The 23430-nt window shown below is 54.6% G+C and overlaps 5 protein-coding genes across 5 annotated transcripts; all 5 read left to right on the top strand.

Annotated features, from left to right (window-relative positions):
- Positions 1-3441: 3441 nt before the first annotated feature.
- On the top strand, positions 3442-5310 carry J4E92_002975 (uncharacterized protein; the record flags this gene model as incomplete). Its single annotated transcript, XM_051494375.1, has 1 exon — positions 3442-5310. One exon carries the CDS (start codon positions 3442-3444, stop codon positions 5308-5310), a length of 1869 nt encoding a protein of 622 aa, XP_051356054.1.
- Positions 5311-6203: 893 nt separating this feature from the next.
- J4E92_002974 (uncharacterized protein) lies at positions 6204-8942 on the top strand (the record flags this gene model as incomplete). The annotated part of the gene is made up of 1 exon (XM_051494374.1): positions 6204-8942. The coding sequence occupies one exon, from the start codon at positions 6204-6206 to the stop codon at positions 8940-8942; it is 2739 nt and encodes a 912-aa protein (XP_051356053.1).
- A 1102-nt stretch (positions 8943-10044) lies between these two features.
- Positions 10045-12347, top strand: J4E92_002973 (uncharacterized protein; the record flags this gene model as incomplete). Its single annotated transcript, XM_051494373.1, has 2 exons — positions 10045-10459; positions 10510-12347. 2 exons carry the CDS (start codon positions 10045-10047, stop codon positions 12345-12347), a joined length of 2253 nt encoding a protein of 750 aa, XP_051356052.1.
- A 579-nt stretch (positions 12348-12926) lies between these two features.
- On the top strand, positions 12927-18623 carry J4E92_002972 (uncharacterized protein; the record flags this gene model as incomplete). Its single annotated transcript, XM_051494372.1, has 2 exons — positions 12927-16877; positions 16923-18623. 2 exons carry the CDS (start codon positions 12927-12929, stop codon positions 18621-18623), a joined length of 5652 nt encoding a protein of 1883 aa, XP_051356051.1.
- A 1498-nt stretch (positions 18624-20121) lies between these two features.
- Positions 20122-21287, top strand: J4E92_002971 (uncharacterized protein; the record flags this gene model as incomplete). Its single annotated transcript, XM_051494371.1, has 2 exons — positions 20122-20129; positions 20219-21287. The coding sequence occupies 2 exons, from the start codon at positions 20122-20124 to the stop codon at positions 21285-21287; spliced, it is 1077 nt and encodes a 358-aa protein (XP_051356050.1).
- Between the last annotated feature and the right edge of the window lie 2143 nt (positions 21288-23430).

Genomic DNA, 23430 nt, shown 5'->3' with positions numbered 1-23430 from the left:
AGAGATGCGGTCGGCGCAAATCTCTCTAGACCTGTTCGGGTAAGCTCAAACCGCGTACCTGCACCTCATTCGTCAGATCCTGCCAGCCACGGGTGGCTCAAGGATGTATTGACCGCTCTGTAATCTCATACACCACTGCTTGTTACTCTTGAACGCTCTTTGACGAGGAAGCGAAGTTCAAGTATAGTTTCGGTTGCACGTTTGTTCGGTGCAGCTTGCGACCTTCATCCTGCGCATACAGCCCCAACGCATGCAGAACTCGATGGCAGAGCGTCGGCTGTCTCCCGAGTCCTAGACGTATCTACAAAACAATAAAGATTTTGGGTGAATTTGCGACTTGCCAACACATGTCGCATCGCTTAAGAAAGCATAGAATGTGCTCACGAGTGACGTGAGCGGTCAAGAAGAAAGTCTGCTGCGTCAGACTATTCAACTTTCGTAGGATTAGTGCGCAGGCCTGTAGTCTTTGGCTGATACAGTTCGAAGGATTGCGGACCGATTCCAATCGTCTCCGCAACTTGACAAGAGCGGAGCTTTGGTCGGCTCGATTATGACGACAGGGCCTTTGACGAGTTCTTTGCCAATGCGGAGCGTTATAAACGGGTTACGTCCAGCGGCAGCGTGTTGCGGATGCTCGGGACGTGTCTGGTATTATTGCACTACGATCAACGTTCTGATTGTGGTTTGGAACGTTTTCGTTTCAAACTTAGTAATTAACTCGAACGAGCAACTATCGCTTGATCGATGAGAGGGATTGCGAATACATGGCCCCCAGCTCCATCCTTCACCTACGTGAGACGTTTGAGGGGCGAGGCTGAGCAGCCTTCCCCCACAGCTCGAACATGTTCACGTAAGCTGGAACGAGAATACCAAGGGTGATCGTCCTTAGTGAGGATCCGCTCGTGGGCCACGATTGGTAAAGCGTGGTGCAACACCAAGATCGATCCCTTTGGTACGGCCCGTCTGAGGTCAAGATGAGTTAGTTCATTCTCGGCTGCACAACCTTCCGGTATTTGCGCTAAGCCCTTTCCCAATTTTCTGGCTTAGCCGCCAATGGGTCAGCGTAACAATCAGATCTAAGTCAAGACTCAAGCCAAGCCCATTTTCGGGGAACGTATCACATACAGTGTCGAGCCAAAGGTCAGATGATTCCCGTTACCAGACTGCTGATGGCTTTGACATCTCCAACCTACACAGCTCATCAAATACACTCTACCAAGAGCGAGAGCCACCTTCTTCGCCGACCGTAAAGACTCGGGAGGAGCGCTGGGTCTCAGCAGTACCACTGGTAGTTGTCCTGCATGATACGATGAATCATTCGACCACTCGACATCGTCTCCATGGAAATCCCTTGCTGTTCATCCGGACAGCTGCTAGAGCCGTCAGTCAAACTCTTTCTTCTTCGCCGAGACTGCTTCCCCATGCTCTTTAGTAAATGGTCTACGATGTTGTGTTTCAGTAGTAGTCCAAATTTACCTATAATGGCATTCTTCGTAGACCATATGCAGGCAGTCACCGTCTTTGGTAGAAATCTAGGCTCCATGTGTTGTGAGGCAGCAGTATATGCCTGGCACGACTTCGAGTTCTCATTCTGAGATTGACGTTCACGATCAGCATGTAATGCTGTGAAGTGAAGTGGTCTGGCCCAATGATGGACCAGCGATGGCGATATCCTAGCTTTTCCATGTGCTATACATGTGGCGGAATAAAAGTCGATCATACAAAAGAGGAAGGTAGATAGTGAGGGCGATCCGGCGAATCTCGTCGACGGGTGTTGCTCGCAATGTAAAGTGTGGCGAGATCATCGTGTGGCGGGTGTGGCGTAGTGACAAGTGTTGCTTTTTGACAGGTGTGGGCTATCCCGGCTTGTCTGCACCGAGGCGAAATCGCATCAAGGACTGGCAACGACCATGGGCGTCAACGGTGAAGTTGGATGCGATAACCTGTTTTGCGCTGCGGGCGGGTACCCAAGCCGGACGTACCTGACGATCGATCAATACGCGGTCTTCGATGCGTGGACCCATGGTGGTCGTACCGAGCAAATAAGGCGCGGCGCACATGGCAAACAAGGTCTGGTGAGAAATGACGCATGTCACGGTGGCTGAACAGAGGGGCGCCGTTGGTAGGACGGCAACAAAGTCGAGCGCAGCAGTCTAGGCTGGCAGACGACTTCAGCCTGTAGGGCATGGATCGGCGGGCGCTGGCGGCGAGGTGTCTCGTTGGAGCAACACTCGGCTGGTTTGGTGCGTCGGCAAGAACGGGTAGGCTTGGGGAAGCAGCGAGCGGTAGAGCAGAGAGGCAGGCACGAGCAGGATGGGCTGCGCCACCACACCGGCTCAATGCTGCTCGTCGCGTCTAGCCCGACACAGGCTGGGAGCATTGGCAGGCTCAGCTCAGGTGGGCGCGCCGCCGCGGAGTCGCCATGGCAGAATCTTCCTGGAGGGATGGGAGGGAGGGCGAGCCTCGTCTCGCGGGGCGTGTGGCGTCGACGTGTCTCGTGTTGCGACGCAGTTGTTTGGAGAGGCACGTCTTGGATGTTTGGCGGTGGGTCGTTGCAGCGCAGCGTGGTTGGCCGCGGCGATACACAGCCCCAAAAGGCTTGCGTTGTTCCGTTGAAGCCGCCGCGCTGCGCTGAGGCTGCCTCTTGTCTGCTGCCGAAGTCCCAAGTCCCATCGCCGGACTGTCTGCTCGTCTCCTCCAAGTGTCTGCACCCATCGCGCGCTCCATTGCACGGCAGCCGCTCGAGACTGAAGCGCCGCCGCATCCAAGTCCCGTGACTGTCTGCCAGCGTCGCCGTCTTTGAGCGCACGCACGCCCGCACGCCAGCCTGCTTACTTAGCCCGGACTGGAACCATCATCAGCCACAAGAGTCCCCAACGGGCCTTCGTCATCGGCACCTTGACTACCAGACGACCTGCACCCTACGACCCTGCGACCGCTTAGTTGCACCACGTCCAGGATCGCGATTCTGCTCCCACGTCCGCCTGCACGTCGCACATCGTGCCGACTGAAGACCCCTCCTCCACGGCCACGCCTCATTTATCGGCTTCCTCGAGCAGCGCCTCTTCACCCGCCTGCCTCGCGCCGCCGCCGTGCTTGCGCGTCCCGTGGTACTCGTCTGCTCGGAAAATAGCCAGCAGATCGCCTTGGTTGGCCCGAGCCGCAATTTGCGACCGAGGGCACATGCGAGCAATCTAACGTCTGTCAATTGCGAAGCTGGCGCTTTCCACGGCCCAAGTCTATCTGGAGTGTTGGTAGACGACGGCCATCTGCGCCCTCACCAGAGGCTGCATCCACCCAAAGGTTAGCCGACCCATGCATGCGCACCCACTCCATCTGGATAGTCGAGACGGGTGACGCGCATGCTGTCATTGGAAAGAAAGAAGCCATGCTGACCCATCTCAAAGATACGCTCATTGAACCGTCTCGCCGCTCCACACCATGGCTGCCTCGACGCGAGCAATCACGCCGACGCCTACCGGCCCCTTCACCACCCACAATGGGCCTAATACCCCAGGTTCTACCGCGCGCAATGCCAACGGCGGAGCGACCTTTGGCACCCATCTCACAAAGTCTCCCGGCGGCTTGTCGCCTCGACTCTCGCCTCAGCCGCTCACTGGAGCTGCCGCCATCGCTGATGAGCGCCGCTTCCGCGAACAGTCCGCGAGGCAGACGAGCCCTAATCCCGCTGTCGCCGCGCTGCAAAGTCTGAACGGCACTGTCCAGTCCATGAGCCACCCTTCAGACGCTCCGCAGCAGTCGGCGCCGATGAGCAACAAGGCTGACAAGACGACGAAGCCGCTCATCATCCCCGACCAGATCAACGTCACGGGCGACAGCATGCAAACGAGCCCCGTCAGCCTCTCAAGTTTTGGCGATGGTGACGCGCCGAACGCGCCGGGTGCTTCTGCTGCGGAAGGTGCTGCCACCGGCAATCCAGGCCGGGAAGGCGCGCACCAGCAGCAACCACAGCAGCACCACCACCAACATCACCACCAGCTCATCGCACCGAATCCCGGAGACAACCCAGGCAACCGCGCCTTTACGTTTCCTGGGCCTTTGCCCCCGGAGCCGGATCCACGTGCCCCGGCTCGCCAAATGAGCCTGCCTGGATACGGCCAGAATACGCCCAAATCGCCCTCCACCAAGCGCCACAAGTGCCCATACTGCTCTACCGATTTCACTCGCCACCATAACCTCAAGAGCCACCTACTAACCCACAGTCAAGAAAAGCCTTATGAATGTCCCACGTGCCAGGCGCGTTTCCGTCGTTTGCATGATCTGAAACGTCATACGAAACTCCACACTGGCGAGCGTCCGCACACGTGCTACAAATGCGGCCGCAGGTTCGCACGTGGCGATGCGCTTGCGCGACACAATAAGGGTCAGGGTGGCTGTGCGGGCCGCCGCTCTAGCTTCGGCATGGATGACGATCTCGGAGACAAAGGCGACGAGGGCATGGACGGTGTCATCTACACTGGCGAGCCTGATGGTGAGGGCGACGAAGACGACGACGGTAGTCGGCGAGTCAGTGAGCCGGCACGCAAGCGACAAAACACTGGGAACTCTACCCAAGGTTCGTATTCTCACCATTCCAGCACATATCCGCCTATTGCTGCGAATCGAAGCTCGAGCAGCCAGAACAACTTGCGCCCTTATTACCCAGGGTCCTCTGCGCAGCCGACTAACGTCTCGCCCAAAGCAGCTCCCACTAGCATCTCGTCGATTCAGAACGCAAATACGCAGTCCAATGTCTTCGCCCAAGGTGGCATGACGGAGAGTCCCAGGCCGTTGTCGCCAGGCCAGCAGGAACAGCATCGCCTGGGGGCGCCAGAAAATGGTCTCCCGGGCTCGCGATCCCCCAGTTTGTCGCATCACTTGCATCAGCAGTCAAACTACACTCGCGGGCGGGGGACACCTCCTGTTGGTTTAGCTCCACCCAGCACAAGCAGCGGGCCTCACCTGCCATCTCTCCCTGGGCTCAGTCCTATGCCCCCTAAGCAGGGCTCTCAAGGCGGCAAAAGCAATGGCCCTAGTATGCTGCAACATCAGACCATGGCTGCTCCTGGTAGCAGCTCGCAGCCGGGCAGCATGTCAAGCCACGGTGGAAGTGGCGGCAGCATGCGCGAAGTCATGGGCAGCCAGGTCGATGTGTGGCAGTACGTTCGCGATATAGAGTCTCGCATGGCGAGAATGGAAAAGGAACACAACGACAAGATCGCCACGCTGCAGAACGAGATCACCACGCTCCGGGCCCAGTTGGCTCAGCAGCACGTCAACAACACGCAAGCCCAGCAACAGGCTCAATAGCGTGAATGGTGACGCTGCTGCTGCATGTTGTCGCTGTGGTGAGGCTTGCACTGCTTTTTGTGCTTGGATAACGGAGGCGTTCTATGGAGTACAAAACCCAAGATTGAGCAACAGAGAGATTTCGGGCTTCTACATGGATCAACATACGTCAAGGATCACGACGAGCATGTTACAATGATACCCCATGCTAAGATTACTCGCGATGTTTGGCATTTTCCTACCCTGTTCTGCGGTTACTACCCTTCACACCTGTATATTAGACTAGTCACCACCATGTCAATGTTTCTTTGCTAGAAGGTTCCCCGTGACGGTCATGACTTGCAGATCTTGGAGATGTGACGTGACCTGCCACGCCAGCAAAGCGTGTGAAGCCACGCGCCCAGCATGTTCCTGGCAGTGCGGGTAGCACAATGGACAAAGTCGAAGAATAAGGCGGTTGCTATGGTTGCTGCATCGCATGCCACAGCGATGCCGTGCATGAACCAGTTCCCACAGGCAGTCGTTGCCATGGTGTTGCAGCAGTGGTGATCCATGGGTGAGGGTGCCCAGGTGGGTAAGGAAGACCCTTCGGGCTAGACAGGTGCTAAGGATAGCCCGCAGTCAACACTGCGCCCAGTCCCGAGCCCGGCCCACTTGGCTGCTACACGTCAGAGTACTACAACCCAAAACTCCCCCTACAACGCACCCAAGACCGTAAACCCCTCACCGCACCCTGCCCTGATTTGTGTAGATGGATGGCGAGCTGCTGTCCTGATAGGCGCACCCGCGCAAAGTGCCCGCACCCGACGCCCAATTGAAGCTGCCCATAGCCGCGCTGGTGATCGCACCCGCAGAAGCCCGTCCAGCGTCCCGGCCCACAGTCACACCAACGAGCTCCACGCCGCCTCTTCACCATGGAGACGTCGTCCAACTCGCACCGCCGCCGCAGCAAGAAGGACCCGGACCGCGAGCGCAGCACCCACCGCTCCAAGGACAAGGATAGGGATCGCGAGCGCCATAAGAGCACCCGCTCCCGCAAAACCCGCTCGTCGGCCTCCAAGGAAGACGACGCTGAGAACCCGCCGCTGCCCAGGCGCCCGTCGACGGAACGCGTGCGCAACTCGACGTCCACCTCGACCTTGTCGTCGTCGCAAACGTCCAAGTCGCACAAGATGGCCGTCGTGCCCGAGATGGGACGCCGCGGCTCGTTGGGCTCCGACAACACATCGCGCATCAGCTTACCCTACCCGTCGCACTCCAAAACATACGCCAAAGAGAGCATCTATTCCCGCGACGGTGTAGAGAAGAGGAAGTCGACCTCGACGCCAGAGGCCACAGATGGCGAGGCCTCGCCAGGCAGGGACGGCGAGCGGCCAGTCGCACCGCATCCACCAAACCGAGCACCACCCCCGCCCCCGCCGCGGGCACCACCGAGTCCCCCGCTCACTGCGACCACAGGCGCAGATCTTAGGAAGACGGCCAGTGCCAACAGCATGCGAAGGAAGGACCCCGACATGATCGCGAGAGAGATGGAGGAGGGCCGCCAAAGCGTAGACAGCGGCACGCGCATGACTTCGACGGCAGGCCCGCGGATCGCGTCGCGCTCAAGTGTCAGAGACGAGGATACATTCGACGGCACAGACCTCACTTCTACCACTGGATCGCAGCCTAGCACCATCCGTGCCAAGTCTCCACAATTGGAGACGAGAACGAGGACCGTGAGTCCATCCAGCGCTCGGCCCCCAGGTAGGACATCGACCCCGGGCAGGACGTCGACACCAAGCAGGACGTCAACACCTGTCAAGATGAAGACGAGAGCGCCCTCAGAATACACACTCGACTCAGACGCCACTTCAGTCGTACAAGATCGCAACTCTTACCGCCGCAGCCAATCACCCCCGCGTTCCGATGTCTCGCCTTCTTCTGTGGTCGATTCATCACCACGCACACCTACCCAGCACTCCGTTCTTCCCTCAGTTGTATCTTCTGTCAAAGATGGGCCGCCCATGATCGAGGTTATGACAGACCCCATGTCGCGCACACAATCGGTAGATCCTAGCTATGCTCAGTCCCCAATGACCCCACCACCCCCGCCTCCTCCTCCTGCCATGATGGAAGCTCCTCGCGTCGACTACCTGCTCCAGAATGGCGGTCTGGCCAAAGCTATACCGCGAAGTCTACTAGCGGCTATTGATGGCGTTCCAGCCTCTGCTTATTCTCAGTACACCACACCAAGGCTATCTGGAGCACAAGCCCACGATGTCCGATCTTTCTTCAAGCCTCTGCAGAATGTACTCAACAGCTACAACACCGTCATGGACACCAGTGGATCTTTGGCGGTAGCCACTGGTTATCGTTCCGTTGCGCGGCGTCTTCTCGATCGTCTTGAGAACGTCTTTGCTCGCAACATATCTTCGGAGCATTGCCAATGCATGATGTGCTTCGAGCAGTCAGTTGTGGAAGATTCTGCAGGTGTCAACTGGGGAGAAATCTTAGAATTAGTGTCTGGACGTTGCGAATTGCCGACTTGGCCACCCTATGAGCAAGGCGCCGAGCCTGGACTGGGCATATCGTCTGATCTTGAAGCACCATGCCAGCGTATTGACGTTGACGTACCTGAGCAATACCGCGAGCACTACGAGAAGCAGTCAAAGAAGACCAAAGTTGCCGTGCAGTCTTGGCTATCAGACCAACAAGACGGTGTCCCCGAAGACGCTGACGACGAAACCTTGACTTTTATCATGCTCACCCGATTGGAACAGCCACAACGACCACTCTTCTATGCACTCTTATGGGGATTGGACAAGCTCCCAAATCCTCGCACACAAAAGCCGGACAGTGGGACGCCGCCGTACTTGGCAAAAGCTGGTTTGGCGCTACAGCGTCTATATCGACTCTACACTCCACCGCGCGACCAGCTAGTAGTCATGTATCTCATTCGCCATCCAGACATGCACAATATGCTTGCTACCTTGGCAGCTGTGACCAAACACGAATGGGAGATTCTCGTCTCTGGACGCTTCGATGGCTTCCTTTGGTCAGGCGTCGATGACCTACCTGATATGAACACAACGCCTCCCCGATCAGGCTCAAGAGCAGGACAGGTCCGACCCGGCGATGGACCGCAACGATTTGCATCACCAGTACCACCGAACCGGTACGGCAGCTTCAGCCCAAGTCCGTACTCTCGACCGGGATCTGCCCGCCCTGGGTCTGTCCGTCCGCCCGGCGGAGCCCCTGTGCAGATCGATGAAGAGACCGAGATTGCCGTGCTTGCCGAAATCGAGCGCGAGATCTATCTTGGTATGGAGGCTATGGAGGACGCATTTGAACAGCTCCACAACCAAGCCGAGACTGTGCGCCGTCGTCTGCGAGAGCGAGCTGCAGGTTTGTCTATGGTGGCGCAGCAGCGTAGAGGTGCTGGCATGGGTGGCATTGAAGTCAGGTCTGATACGCCAGCCAACATGCGCGACCCTGATGAAGGAATCGATGATCTGAGAAGCGAGGTCGGACCGGATGACTCGGCCAGCAACGTCAGCAACAACCGGAGAAGAAAAGCACACCGTGCACGCGAACGGAGAACACCAGCACCTGTAGAAGAAGAGAGCGAGGAGGATGTAGCACTTGCAGAGAGGATACGCAGACGTTTCTAAGTTAATAGGGGGTTTGTTGGAACATTTGCATTCGCGTTGGGGTCTGTTTGCGGCGTTTGTTATTCTTTACGACTTGGGAACCATGGCTGATACGATTTATGGCTTCCTAACGGCCGAGATATATGGATACCCAGTTTGTGAGTGCGGAGATGGACAGGACACGCTTTCTTCCATTGTAGTGTGGCCGCGGAGCAGTTGAACGTATACCATTTACTAGGATTATATTTACAATGACGTCACATGTATTTACTTCAACATGTTGATTGGGCCTGCAGTGCAAGTGAGCTTCCGTTGTGCGCAAGACTAGGTTTGGAACGGGAAGATGGCGAAACTTGAGGCTGTTGATGGTACCCCAATCATGTTAGTCTGTCCGACAGGCGATGAGACGCATAGTAGCAGACGACCCCGCGCAACCACATTAGAAGCCCCCGAGAAGTTTGTGTGACGCGACTCATTGGTAAAGATAGTAGGATACCATAGCTGAGGAATGCTTGCGCGCATTCGATGCGATGCCGATGGTCGTCATTCTACGGATCTTTTGCTTTTGGTTTGGAGCTCATTAGTCGAACGCGACGCATCCCTGCACGTTGACGCGCCGGGCATGCATGTCCCTCTATGACAACAGAGCGCGAGCGGGACAGTAAACAGGCCAACTCTCGCTCGGGCGGCCCATACAACAACCCAATCTCGCCGTATCTGGGGTTTCTGGCTCGACTACACCTGCCTCCCGATTCGCGCAGCTGCCCACCTGTTCTCGCTCCGCTGTGGCCCCCGCCATTCGCTGTTGCCCTCGCAATTGGGTGTTTACGAAGCAACCGCTCTTTGGTAGGTGCAGACGACATCGCCTTGTTTGGTGGTCGACTGCCACGGCCTGCGTCTCTTGCCTTGACACTGACTGACGCCTTTCTTCACCAGATCCGGCCACCAGTCTGCTCGCTCCGCTCACCGACCGCCCCCGTCGCTGTCGAACCGAGTCCTTCGCTTTACCCCGGGCACCGCGCATGCGCATATCCTCAATCCGCTCGTCTTAATCGCATTCTTGCTCTACAACCAATCCGTTTCAACACACAGCCCTCGACGCCCCCGGTGCAAGGTTGCGCACATGGCCGAACTAGGCGCGAACGAGTCGGTCGATCCGAACACCCTCTACACCAAGCAGGAATGCATCGGCGGCGGTAGCTTTGGCAAGGTCTACAAGGGCCTTGACCGGCGGACAGGCCACACCGTCGCTATCAAGGTCATCGACGTCGAGAATGCCGAAGACGAGGTTGACGACATTATGGGTGAGATCATGATCCTCTCCGGCATGAACTCGCCATACGTCACAAAGTACTACGGCTCCTTTCTGGCCGGCTCCGACCTGTGGATTGTCATGGAGTTCTGCTCAGGCGGCAGTTGCGCAGATTTGATGAAGCCAGGCCAGATAGCAGAGGCTGAGATTGCAGTCATACTGAAGGAACTGTTGATGGGCTTGACGTATCTCCATGACGACCACAAACTGCATAGGGACATCAAAGGTACGCCCACTGGTTCGGCTGTATGTGGGAGAAGACTAATGTAATAATAGCGGCGAACATCTTGGTCAGCGCAAATGGCCAAGTCAAGCTCGCTGATTTTGGCGTCTCTGGACAACTATCCGCGACCATGACGAAGAAGAACACATTTGTTGGAACGCCCTTCTGGATGGCCCCCGAGGTGATTAAGCAATCTGGCTACGACGGCAAGGCTGATATCTGGTCTCTGGGTATTACCGCGCTGGAACTAGCAAACGGCGAGCCTCCATATGCCGACATCCACCCGATGAAGGTCCTCTTCCTCATTCCAAAAAATCCACCACCAACACTGCAGGGCAACTTCTCACCCGCTTTCAAAGAGTTTGTCGAACTCTGCCTGAGAAAAGACCCCAAGGAGCGTCCGAGTGCAAAGCAGCTTCTGCAGACAAACTTCATCCGAAAGGCTGGTAAGCCCGCCCGTCTGCAAGAGCTCATCTCGAGATATCAGGACTGGAAGGTCAGATATCCGAAAGAAGCAGCCGAGTCAGAAGATGAAGCCACTCCCGTGAAGAGGAAGGAGCCTGTCAATGAAGACCTTTGGGATTTTGGAACTGTGCGGCCAACAGGAGGTGGCCGGGGACCGGCGCTCGCCCCAATGAACGATGCGGGTGCCAATGCGAGGAACCCTTCGCCACAACGCAAGCCTGTTACACAGAACAGCGGTGGCTACGGCGATGAGAACGACGACACCCTTCGACAACCACCTTCGCCGACTAAACGCTTAGCACCATTGCAAACACAAGGCTCACCTGGCTCTGTGAGGACCGCTGCTCGGATACCGCTGCCAGCATCACCAGAGAAAAGATCAGCTCCTTCATTCCCCCAACCAGCCCTAGAGCTTCCACGAAAGTCCCCTGTGCCTGGCCTTTTCCAGCCTCCACCCAACAGAGGGCTAGTCACACCAACAAAGCCACAGGCCCCGCAACAACCCAGGCGACAAACACCACTACAGCACACTTATGACGACTTCGTACAACGGGAGATTGCTGCAGAAATGAGGAGTGTGGAACTCACACCACAACAGCGTGTTCCAACTCCAAGCCGCGCTTCGGTTCTACCGCAGATGACTATACCCGAGATACCGCCATTTCGTGGACAGTCTGCAAGCCCTGGTCAAAGCACTTCGCAAAGCCAAGCACCGAAGCCGTTACAAAGTCCTATTCGGGTACAACAACAAGCACCGACCCCGGCGCAAGTTCAGAAGCCTCTACCACCGCTCGTTGGTCAGCAAGGACTACCGTCTCTGGCAGGGCAGAAGCCACTTCCGCCAACACAACAGTCGTTCACATCTTTCAGCCCAAGTTCTGCATCCCGACCTGACTCATCGTCATCGTCGAACGACCCATTTGGCAGTCCAATGTCGTCAAATTGGCAGTCACAGCCAAGACAGCAACAAGTCGCCCAATCACCCCCTCCCCCTCCACCACACGTCACCAAGCCTTCGCCCATGTCCCGCGGCTCCTTCGGTAGACCCAAGCCGACGTCAAATCATCCTAGCCTCGCTCAAACGCAAGGTTCTCCAGCGGCGCCCGTCGAGATCACAGCACTTAGCGGTGTGGTGATACCAGCCCTTGAGGCTGCACTATCTCGACGTGCCTATCATCTTAGCGTTAGGAACAAGCAAGAATCGGCTCGGTCACTGGATGATGCACAGGGTTTCATTGAGCGCAGACGGCAAAGGCAAGAATGCCATGAGAAGGTCACTCGCCTGGTTAATGACATAAAGGGTAAATTTGAAGAGTTAGATCACTGGGACGAGAAAGGAGAGGTGGGCATGGGTGGAGAGGTCGCAGGCTTCTTGGAGGGTTTCCTCGAGGAGGTGCTGGTTCGCGTTGAACCAGCAGACGATTGAGGTGCATTTCAGTGTCGGCGTTGACTTTGGTGCTTGTGCACATGGAAAGCCCTTTGGGGTTTCACGTCTGTTATGCGATCTGGCAAGGCGTTTATTGATGGAGGTTTCTTGGAGCATGTGACCGGAGTGTAGAAGAGTCTTTTTACCCATATCCCGGGATCGAATTGAATCATTTTTCTGCCTCAACGTATACGTAGTCTTCTTGTGTGAGCTGTTCGACTTGATAGCTTTGAGTTGATGAGGAAGTATTGGTGGTGGAAGCTACAACCAATCAGCACGAAGGAGGCAGCTCGGAGGTCCGCGGTAGTTTCGTCACTCGGCCAGGGACAACTCATCACCACGCGTTGCTATACCGCGCTACACCAAAGCGCGGCGGAGATATCAAGAAGCGTCTTTATGATGGCGTAAGTGCTTTATACTAGTGGAGAGAACAGTTAGCTGACATCGTATGCCTATAGACGCACCATCCGGAGCAATGCGCTCGATAAGCTTGCCCGTCTATCCGCGCAGTCGTCGTCGGTAGATACCACCCATTCCGACTTTGCGAGGTTGTTCAAAAGATGCCCGGCGGCAAGCTCCATGAAACTGCAAGAGCTGGAGGCTATTCTCGCCCTATGCAAATCCGCACCCTACATCGAGTCGATCGACGTCGCTGAGAAGCTGCTGACACGCCTCTCCCCATACCTCATCGCATCACACGCGCAGACGCTTGCGCCCTCGCCCAGCCTACGCGCCTTCGAACCCGCGCCTTACGAAGTTCTTACCTACAACCTCACGTGTGCTGTCCTCTCGCTCGGCCTTCGGCATGATCAGCTACGGACGCAAGCTGCCACGGCACTCGGTGCTTACCTCTCCGGCTGGGTCGCAGCAGCAGCGGAGCTCTCGGGGGAACAATTCGTCGACGATGGGGCCGACGACTACGCTGCCGATGGCGAGCTGGCGCGCGTCATGACACACAATCTCTCGCTGCTGGGCTTCCTGGGTGCTGCTGCTGAGCACACCCACTTCTGGAATGCATACGAGAGACTCCAACTCATTCAAGACGTCCGAGCAGCTTTGACGGAGAACTTCCTCATCGCATTCGAAACTGTGCTGTCGATTGTGCGTAATGCGCGCTCCCACCAGCACGGGTTGAGGGAGTGGAGGCGGTACACGAAGCATTATGCTGCTACTGGACGACCACTTGGCGCGATGATTCTGCACGACTCTTTTCTGAAGGTCGTGCTGGCATCTGCCTCGCTGCTGGTTGGGACCAGTGCGCACCTCACTTCGCAAACGTCTATTCTTGATCACCTACAGACCACGCTCCACAGGAAGAACCACCAGATTCTTAGGGACTCGGCTGAGAACTCGCTGGCTGAGGGGCTGGCTAAGATTGCAGGAGAAGAAATGGAACGTCTGGAGAATGATATGGATTATCTACAACGGGTTGGATCTGCTTGGCAGCAGCAACAAGCCTCCTCTGTCAAGGCGAAGGTACTTGTCACGTATCTTTGTTGCACCATTTACGACGACGACACGGATGTCACAGACGCAGAGGTCTTGACTACCTGGCTCGACAATGTGCTCAACGATCCGGTACAGAGCGCGGACCATGAATTGGCTTCCACAGTCCTCAAGTCCATGGCCATCCTCGCCAAAGTCTCGCCGCAGCTGGCGTCTAGCCTCGGTCGTTCGCTCCCTCGAGTCATTGTTCAAGCCAACTTCGACCATCGAACAACTTCCGTCGCAGCTGAGTCGCTCGCAGCTGTTCTAACTTTTCTTCCCCAGGATACCATAATCACGACACTGTACAGCTTGGGCAATGTCATCAGCGTCGCTCCTAAACCTGACCGCAACCCTTCTTCATCTCCCACCTTGAACGGCAACGGCAAGCCTGCACGTACAGGTGGTGTCTATCAGAACCAGAACGGTAGCACCATCTCACTCACACCAAGTGATGTGGATGAGCCGCACCATGTACATACTACTGTCGTGGAGACTATCGTATCCGTCGCAAGAAACTGCAAAGATCCAAAGATCACGGCGCTGGCACTTTCGATGCTTGTCCAGAAGGTCGGCCGTTCTGGAAAAGTTGTAGATGCGAAGATCATCACCGATTCAGCTTTCCTGGGTGTGCACAGTCCGCCTGGAGAATTTAGAAGTCTGCTCAAGGTCTACACTAAACTCTCGCATGATGCACTGGTTTCAGACGATGTGGCTACACTCGAAGCTGTCATGGCTGCGCGTCTCAACCTCTCTAGGGAAATTTCTGCCGATGAGCCTACCTTCGAAATTTATCTTACACATCTGCTAGACACCATCGTCAGCAAGGGAGATGCCCAGGAGACTTCGCATCGCCATCTGAGAGATACTGAGCTCGCGGCTCAAGAGATTGCGCAGATACTAAAGCCTCTCGCGCTTTTGCTTGAACGGAATGCGGAACGAGCGGAGTTCTCCGAGCTGGATGATTCCATCATTGGGCTCCAGCGTGATGCTTGGTTCAATATCGTTGTTCACGGCTTCGATCTGCTGTCCGACCTTGGCAAACAACACAGGGAAGAGTTGCGCACTCTTGCACGGTTCAGCAAGCCCCTCATCGCAGAGGAGCGGCCCTTCCTTTCGGAAAGTGACATCGAACTCAACACGGTGTTGCGTCGCGGTAAGTCGCCTGAACATACTGTCGAGCAGAAGAAGAGGCTTGGGAAACTGCTTCCGTCATGTGAGCCCGACACCAAGTCCTTGAGTTATCAGGAAGCAGTCTTCCTGAGCACGGCATATCTGGTTGAAGATTTACGCGCAAGTGCCGGGGATTGCACCAAGGCGCTTGCGTACTTTCTTGATCCAAAGCTGCGAACTGGCGCAGTGGGTAATTGCATGGCTGCCATTGCAACAACGGCCGTTCGGACCTATCTGGCGAAGACGCTGTCGGGTCAATCCCACACGTTCTCGACCCCGTACCTTGCGCGCCAGCTAGCGACGATATTTTCCGCGTGCTGTCATCGTATTGCCCGCGTTCAGCAAGCGGCAGCTACCTGTGCAGATATCATTATCCGCGAAGTGCCATCCACGCTATGTCAAAAGAGTGCGCTATTTGCCCTCTTAGAGCTCCTTTCGATGATGTGGTACAGTTGCCTTGAAGGCGAGACTGATGATTATACCTGGAAGTCGACCTTTACATCAAAGCGGTCCAACATAGTGGTTGAGCTGTCTGATGACTACGCTTTCCGACGAGCGACTCTCGAGGCGTTACACAAGCGTGCAATCGCTTGGGTGAAGGGAGCGCTCGACATTGCTCCACTCGATGTCAAAGGGCTTCTTCAGTCGTATCTGTCCGAGTTCGATGATGAAATGACTTTTGGTCATATATCGCTCGGACGATCTTTTGCGTTGGAGATGGGGTCCGTCATTCCGTCAACTGATCAGCGCCTTGGTGCTATTGAACGCCAGGGCATTAACATCAACACTGCGTCGGACTTTATTACTCAATATACCACGAGACAGGAATACAAGTTTCTCGAGGGCGTTGCTGATCAAGAAGAGGAATGGCTCCAGGGTGCACCGGCTTCTGGACGGAAGTCGACATACCTCTCACGAAGCTTACACGAAGCGACGAATCTTCTAGTGGACTTGGAGAACCGCACCCTTAATCACAAGCATGTGACAATTGCTGAGCTTCGCGATATATTGCGGAGAGCGGCTGCGCTTCTATGCAGGGTGAAGACGGACCAGTCGCCTATCGTTCAGCATCTAGTCGGAATTCCCTTCGCCGTGTTCTCGAAGCAGTCCATCAAGCTGGGTATATCACTGTGGACGAGCGTTGCCAAAGAGAATCCTCGTATGGAATCCCGCATCCTCGTCGCCATTGCAGAAAATTGGGAGAATACGGTGCGCAAGCGTCGTGGTATCTTCAGCCCTGCACTGAGACACGAAGATCCCTTCTACGGAAAGCAAGAATTCGCTGCAACAGACAAAGAAGCACTCTCAAAACGCCAGCAGCAGATCTACAACCTGATCGCTCCGCACTTCCGCCTACTGCAGTTCTTATCTAGCCACTTCAGTGCCTCGAGGTTGAGCAGAGCGGACGTTGAGCGTGTTTACGTTCGGCTAATGCACATCACGCTCGATGCCATGAGTGGTGGTTGCTCGCAGCCCCTTGCTCGCGAGTCGTACTTCCATATCGTTCTGCTTGGATTGCGCATTGCACGTCACTGTACCACATTGTCGGCGACCATTAAATGGCGCCTGACGGATCGCATACTGACTGCTGCTCTGGCGTGGTTTGCGAAAGCCCCGCAATGGTCCTTTGGAGGCAACCGCCTACAGATCAAGGCTGAAACACATGTCCTTGCAGACGTGCAGGCGCAGCTTGACCTTATCGGAAAGGTCACAACTGTTACTGAGATTGGCACCAAACTGAAAGCAAAGCAAGATCTCCTCTCTCTACTGCTCTCAAACGAGCAGACTCGTCTCATGGTGTGGCTGTTCCCACTTGATTATGGCAAGAAGCATCACTTCACTTCTGGGCGCCACAACAATACACTTCCTGATGTAAGTCATCTGTCTATATGAATCGATAGGAGCTAACGTAACTAGACTGCCGTGTCTGCTCATCTAAAGACGGCTTGGACGGAGAACCCTGCCATTGCTGTACACCTCCTCAAGCGCTTCCAGTCGCAGCGCCTCAACAACGAGGTTCGATGGCAGGTACTGAACTTCCCGCACAAGGTTTTAGATGAGCCCGATGCTCTAGAGATTCTTCTAGGCAATCTCTTACCGAGCGATGTATCATTCCAGCTTAAGTATATGCTCTACTGGAAGCCTGTGAACCCTATCACGGCCGTCACGTACTTCCTTCCGGCTTATGGCAACCATCCTTTCATTATCCAGTATGCGATGAGAGCATTGGAGAGCCACTCGGTTGACGTCATGTTCTTCTACGTATATCAGATTGTACAAACCCTTCGATACGACGTCCTGGGCTACGTCGAGCGGTACATCATCGAGACGGCCAAGTTCTCGCAGCTATTTGCCCACCAAATCATCTGGAACATGAAGGCAAATGCGTACAAAGATGAAGCATCCGAGGTACCTGATCCCGTCAAGCCCACGCTTGACAAGGTGATGGGTAGCTTGGAGTCTAGTTTCTCCAAGGAAGACCATGCCTTCTACGAGCGCGAGTTTGCTTTCTTCAACGAGGTCACAGGCATCTCGGGTACCCTCCGCTCCGTCCTGCATGAACCCAAAGAGGTCAAGAAGCAGAAGATCGAAGAAGAACTTCGCAAGATTCAAGTGGAAGTCGGTGTTTACCTGCCCTCTAACCCCGATGGTCAAGTCATTGGTATTGATCGCAAGTCTGGCAAGCCGCTACAGAGTCACGCAAAAACACCTTTCATGGCTACATTCCGTATCAGAAAGACGAGACCCGATGATCAAGATCTGGAAGATCAGGAAGACGACAACCGCGACATTGCGCGTCAGCGAGACAACAGCTACGAAACATGGCTCTCTGCGATCTTCAAAGTCGGAGACGACTGCCGTCAAGATGTGCTTGCACTACAGATGATTGCTGCTTTCCGCGGAATTTTCAATACCGTCGGTCTTGACGTCTGGGTCTTCCCCTACCGTGTCACAGCAACCGCGCCGGGTTGCGGAGTCATTGATGTACTCCCCAACTCCATATCACGAGACATGCTCGGTCGTGAAGCCGTCAACAGACTTGACGACTACTTCGTGTCACGCTACGGCAACGAAGACTCGATCCGCTACCAAGAAGCGCGCTCCAACTTTGTGAAATCCATGGCCGCCTACTCCGTGATCAGTTTCCTTCTGCAATTCAAGGACCGACACAACGGCAACATCATGATCGACGACGCCGGCCACATCATCCACATCGACTTTGGTTTCTGCTTCGACATCGCACCCGGCGGCATCAAATTCGAACGCGCACCCTTCAAACTCACAGCCGAGATGATTGCCGTCATGTCTGGTAAAAATGCAGCAAACCCGTACCAATCGCAGGCGTACCGCTGGTTCGAGGAACTCACGGTCAAGGCTTTCCTCGCTAGCAGACAGCATTGCGAGCATCTTTGCCACGTCGTACAGGTCATGTTGGATAGTGGACTGCCGTGCTTCAAACCCGAGAGTATGAAGAATTTCCGCGATCGCTTTGTGTTGGATAAGAGCGAGAGGGAGGCGGCTGATTACATGAGGGGCTTGATTGAGAAGAGTAGGGGGAGTTATTCGACCGGAACGTATGATCGGTTCCAACTTATCACTAATGGAATTCCCTACTAGGCAGATGAGGGCGAGACGTATGGAGGCTTTCAGTCTGATAGATAGTATCGTTATTCTCGTAGAGCAACTAGAATCACGTACTTGCCTCTTGGCCCTTGTCAAAAAGCAACATATCTGCATACCACTTACGCATACCCCATCTCTTGGCTCTTTGCACACCGCCGTATCCCAGGCGACACTCCAATATGTCCCAGTCATGCATATGCATATACTCACGCGGTATGACTCCATAACACGCAGAATAAGCAACACTAGTCTACCTCCATCTCAAAACCACTCAACATCTCACCCAGGCCTCTCGTTTCCCCCGGATTCCACGCGCAAGCGGCTAAACCAGGTATGCATGTCGGCATGGAGCATGCATGGTAGGGCGCATCTGGTCTAGCCAGTATAGGAAAGTGAGGTGATTAGTTCGCCCCACATATATACTCCGATTGGCGGGAGGCGTTGGCGGTGACGCGGTGAAAAAAATGGGCTTCTTCTTTGCGCTTATGGCTAATAGGCATTTAGATCTCTTTGCTCATTGAGTAACCTTCCTTTCAAGTCAAGTCCAGGTAGCTGTTGAATGCTCTGGCTATTGGAGTGATATCTTTTCCAATTGTACATTCGGCGCTTACTTCCTTGGAATCGTTATGTTCGTATTTGATAATTAGCCCGACATAGTGGTTCCTAACTTTGAGCGCAATCACGCGTTTTTGGGGTTCGATTTAGAATTACCATGCAGCAAGAGATGGAAATGGATATACGGAGGCTACCTGAGTCAACCGAGACGGGGAAAGAGGAGGTAGACATGGTACAGAAAGGGCAATTGGAAGCAGCGCAAGGAACGGATGTCGAAGAAGAAGCCCAAAATGGGAAGAGGAGTAGGCTGAGAATGGTGGCTATCATCACTGCGCTTTTTGTAAGTTTGGACCTACTCACCATCTCCATGGCATCTTCGATGAACGAAATGCCCAATCTCCCTACAAAACCCTCACATGCAACACACTAACCACCACCCAGCTCTCCCTCTTCGTCTCAGCCCTCGACGCAACAATCGTCTCTACGGCTCTTCCCACTATATCACGCGACCTCAACAGCGCCACGGGCTACACCTGGATCGGCGGCGCGTACCTGCTTGCCAACGCCGCTTCAGGCCCCATCTGGGCCAAGTTGTCTGACATCTGGGGCCGCAAGCCCATCATGTTGGCTGCACTTGCCATTTTCTTTGCTAGCTCGGCGGTTTGTGCGACGGCGAAGACGATGCAGGAATTGATCATCGGGCGTGCGTTCCAGGGTACGGCGGGTGGGGGGTTGATTCTGTTGGTGCATGTTTGCATTAGTGATTTGTTCAGTTTGAGGCAGCGGAGTTTGTTGATGGTGAGTTGCTTGGCAGGTGGTATCGTGGGAGTGGTCTGGTTAATTCTTGTGTGCAGGGCTTCACCGAGGGCATCTGGGCGCTGGCAGGTGGCATCGGTCCGGTCTTGGGCGGTATCTTTGCTAGTCTGGTCACTTGGAGATGGTGCTGTGAGTGTCATCTTTCTCCTCTTCTTCTCTGCGAACTTGCGCTGACTTTAATCCCCCCGACACCCAGTTTACATCAACTTACCTATCAGTGGATTCGCCGCTGTACTCATAGTCCTGTTCTTGGACATCAAGCATGAACACACCTCTTTCATCGATGGTATCAAGGCCGTAGATTGGTTCGGCATGTTCACCTTCCTTGGCTTCACGCTTATGATCCTTTTGGGTCTCGATTTTGGAGGCGTACTTTTCCCCTGGGACTCCGCCAAGGTCATCGCTCTACTTGTAGTAGGCGGAGTGATGATATTTGCGTTCATTTACAGCGAGGCAAAAGTGGCCAAGTACCCATTGATTCCCATGACGGTATTCCGCCGGGGAACAAATATCGCTGCTTTCCTCGTCGTATTCTTCCACGGCTTTGTCTTCATTGCAGGCGAGTACTATATGCCGCTGTATTTTCAAGCCGTTCTCGAAGCTTCTCCGTTGCAGTCTGGACTACTCCTCCTCCCCTTTATCGTCACAGGTGCGATTGCCGGAGTTCTCTGCGGCCTCATCATGCACAAGACTGGCCACTTCCGTGAGATCATTTGGGTGGGCACACTGCTCCTCACCATTGGTTTCGGCCTCTTCATCTCCTTCGACGCATACACATCGACTGGAAAGGCAGTAGGTTTCGTCATCCTCGGCGGTCTAGGATCCGGGATACTGTTCGAGGCACCAATGATTGCTATTCAGAGCCAGGTCGAACAGCAAGATGTAGCTACCGCTACTGCGACACTATCTTTCGTTCGTAATATCGGCGTCGCAATATCCACCATCATCGGCGGTACCATCTTCCAAAACTCGATGAACGGTCAGGCTTCTTTTCTTCGAGACGCTGGGCTACCGCAGAATCTATTGAGTCAACTTGATGGCGACAGCGCCATGGCGAATGTCATGCTTCCTGCCACGTTCGAGAATGCGGCATGGGAACTTGCTGCGAAACAGGCCTTTGCCGCCGCGATGCGCAATATGTGGATCACGTATACGGTACTCGCTTTCTTGAGTTTTGTCGCAGGTCTGTTCATCAAGGCCGCAGTGCTGGGAACGGATCATGTGGAAACTGTCACTGGATTGAAGAAAGAGAAGGTCGCGGCAAGAGTAGAGACGGACAGTTCGTAGGATGTGAAACGCGCTGTGGCGTGCACTTGCGCCGGAAGGTGTGAGGTAGTCGTTGAGATGCTCGCGGCAGCGACGATGACGTCACGCCACTTGGAAACAACCTGTGGGCCTTTACGATGGGAAACCATCTCGACTCGAAATACTCCAGACACCAGCTATCTAGATCAAATCCCGATCCCTGGCCCAGGTTGCCCTGCTTATCGCCTACCCTCCATGGCTCCATTATGATCTCTATTCTCGCGCACCGTGCGGCACACTGATTGGAGAAAGCTCTCTACGTATAATTATGCGCGATGGTTTGAAGCTTCGGAATCGCCGTCGCCGATATGATCTGCTTCCTAACGCTTGACATACTTGCATCTTGCATCGTACTCTTCTGGTATCCCAGGCAAATTCTGTATAGATGCTGTGTGATGACGTGCGGGTAAGGCTGGCAGCGTCGGACAGGCCGACCCCGCCTCGTGGTGGCTGCAGATAGTCATCTCGCCAGGCTAGACCCCCTGTGAGTAGCGCTCGGTGTGAGCGAGGCCTCAATACTACATCACATACAGAACTAGGGAGGTTCTCGTTATAAGAGGGTCGCAGTGCGTTCAGTTCCTGGTGTGAAGAGATGGAATGCGTCATCGAGGTCTACAACTCTGCGATGGCCGAGACCCAAGAAACGCGTTGTCTTATCGTCTAGCAAAAATACAGCATCTGATCCGGCAATCAGGGTAAGATTAGATTTCTCTGGGGTGACGAGGTGGGATGTGGGTCAACATCCGCGATAGGTGCGGATTCCCTGGCACGAGGTTCGTTGACGCCGCATGCGTCTGCGTCACACGGCATGTCCAATTTCCTGGAATACCATTGTCCACATTGTGCAACACGTCCGAGAAACGATCGATCTCACAACTTCAAAACACACCGCAATATCAATAAAGAGTAGGGATACCATTCCATGAACCTTACGAAATGGGACTTTTACCGCGCTGTCCGGCATCACTAACCCCTCTTTCTAGCGCACAAGGCTTGCTTCCGGTGAGGAAGAACGTCATAGTTTCTGAAGCTTACCGCTATTTAGTCTGACTTACGGTGACGCCCGCGACTCGTCGTTCACTTCAGGGGAACGTTTGGGTGTTTTTGCGCTAGCAGCGATGGCTCTCTGCGATCACAACCATAGCGCAGTAGTTTGAAGTATCTTGAGCAGCCGTTTAATCATACCAAATCATCTTAAAGCATGTTGACTACACCGCCATGTACTTCTAATCTCTCCGCCAGTATGGGCCTGCGGTAACAAACGAGGAACACGCGAATGTTCTCATGTCATCTGTGATTTTTGCTTCGCTGCTTTCGATCTACGGATGTTTTCACTCATGCGCAGAGCTGATTTAAAAATATCCGATCGCTCTCGGTGTTACCCATGTATCTTTGCATATGCAGCCACCACCCGCTGCGATGGGCTTGGAACGGCGGGACGGATGAACTGCACCACCATCGTGCCATTTGCATGTGCATTTCAACAAAACAGGGCAGTGGAGATATGCGAGACTTGCAGAATCATGCGAAGATCCACTAGTGTGTAGTTGTCAAGAGGTGAATACCTCGAGCAACACCTCACTGCCATCCACACGCCATTAGGAAGGGCTGGCCATAGTGCGCCGATGACGCTAAAAAACCAAGGAAGTCAAAGCTCTCGTGATGGCATCTTACGTGCCCATACATTGCCGGCCGCGGCTCCTGTACAAGCAGATAATCCCATGGATGATTACTGCCATCCACATGAGTCTTGGCGCGGATCGACCGCTGGCCCGGTAGATTGGAGACAGCCGAAGCCACCATAGTGACGTCTGAAGCGGGTATGACACATGTTACCAAAGCTTCGAGGGCGTTGTCGTCTTGATTCGGCGCCGCCGTTGAAGCCTTACAATCGGGAACATACAGGTACTAGCGTGTTGTTGTCAGACAGCCGCTCATCACATGCGGTAAGCTTAAGCATTTGAAGACGGTACGGAAGATAACTCTACTCTCAAGCCTCGGCTCTGCTTGATAATTTCACGGCATCTCCGACTTTATGCATCTGTTGTTGGTGATTCCGTGGGAAGTTGATTTGCATTGGTGCATTTTCACAGGCAAGACTCGGAGCGACACTGACTGTGGATGG

The sequence above is a fragment of the Alternaria infectoria genome (assembly GCF_024043175.1).
Source record: "Alternaria infectoria strain BMP 0036 chromosome Unknown scaffold_3, whole genome shotgun sequence".
NCBI classification, from domain to species: domain Eukaryota; kingdom Fungi; phylum Ascomycota; class Dothideomycetes; order Pleosporales; family Pleosporaceae; genus Alternaria; species Alternaria infectoria.
Note: the sequence above shows the minus strand (reverse complement) of the source record. Positions and strands in the feature narration are given on the sequence as shown.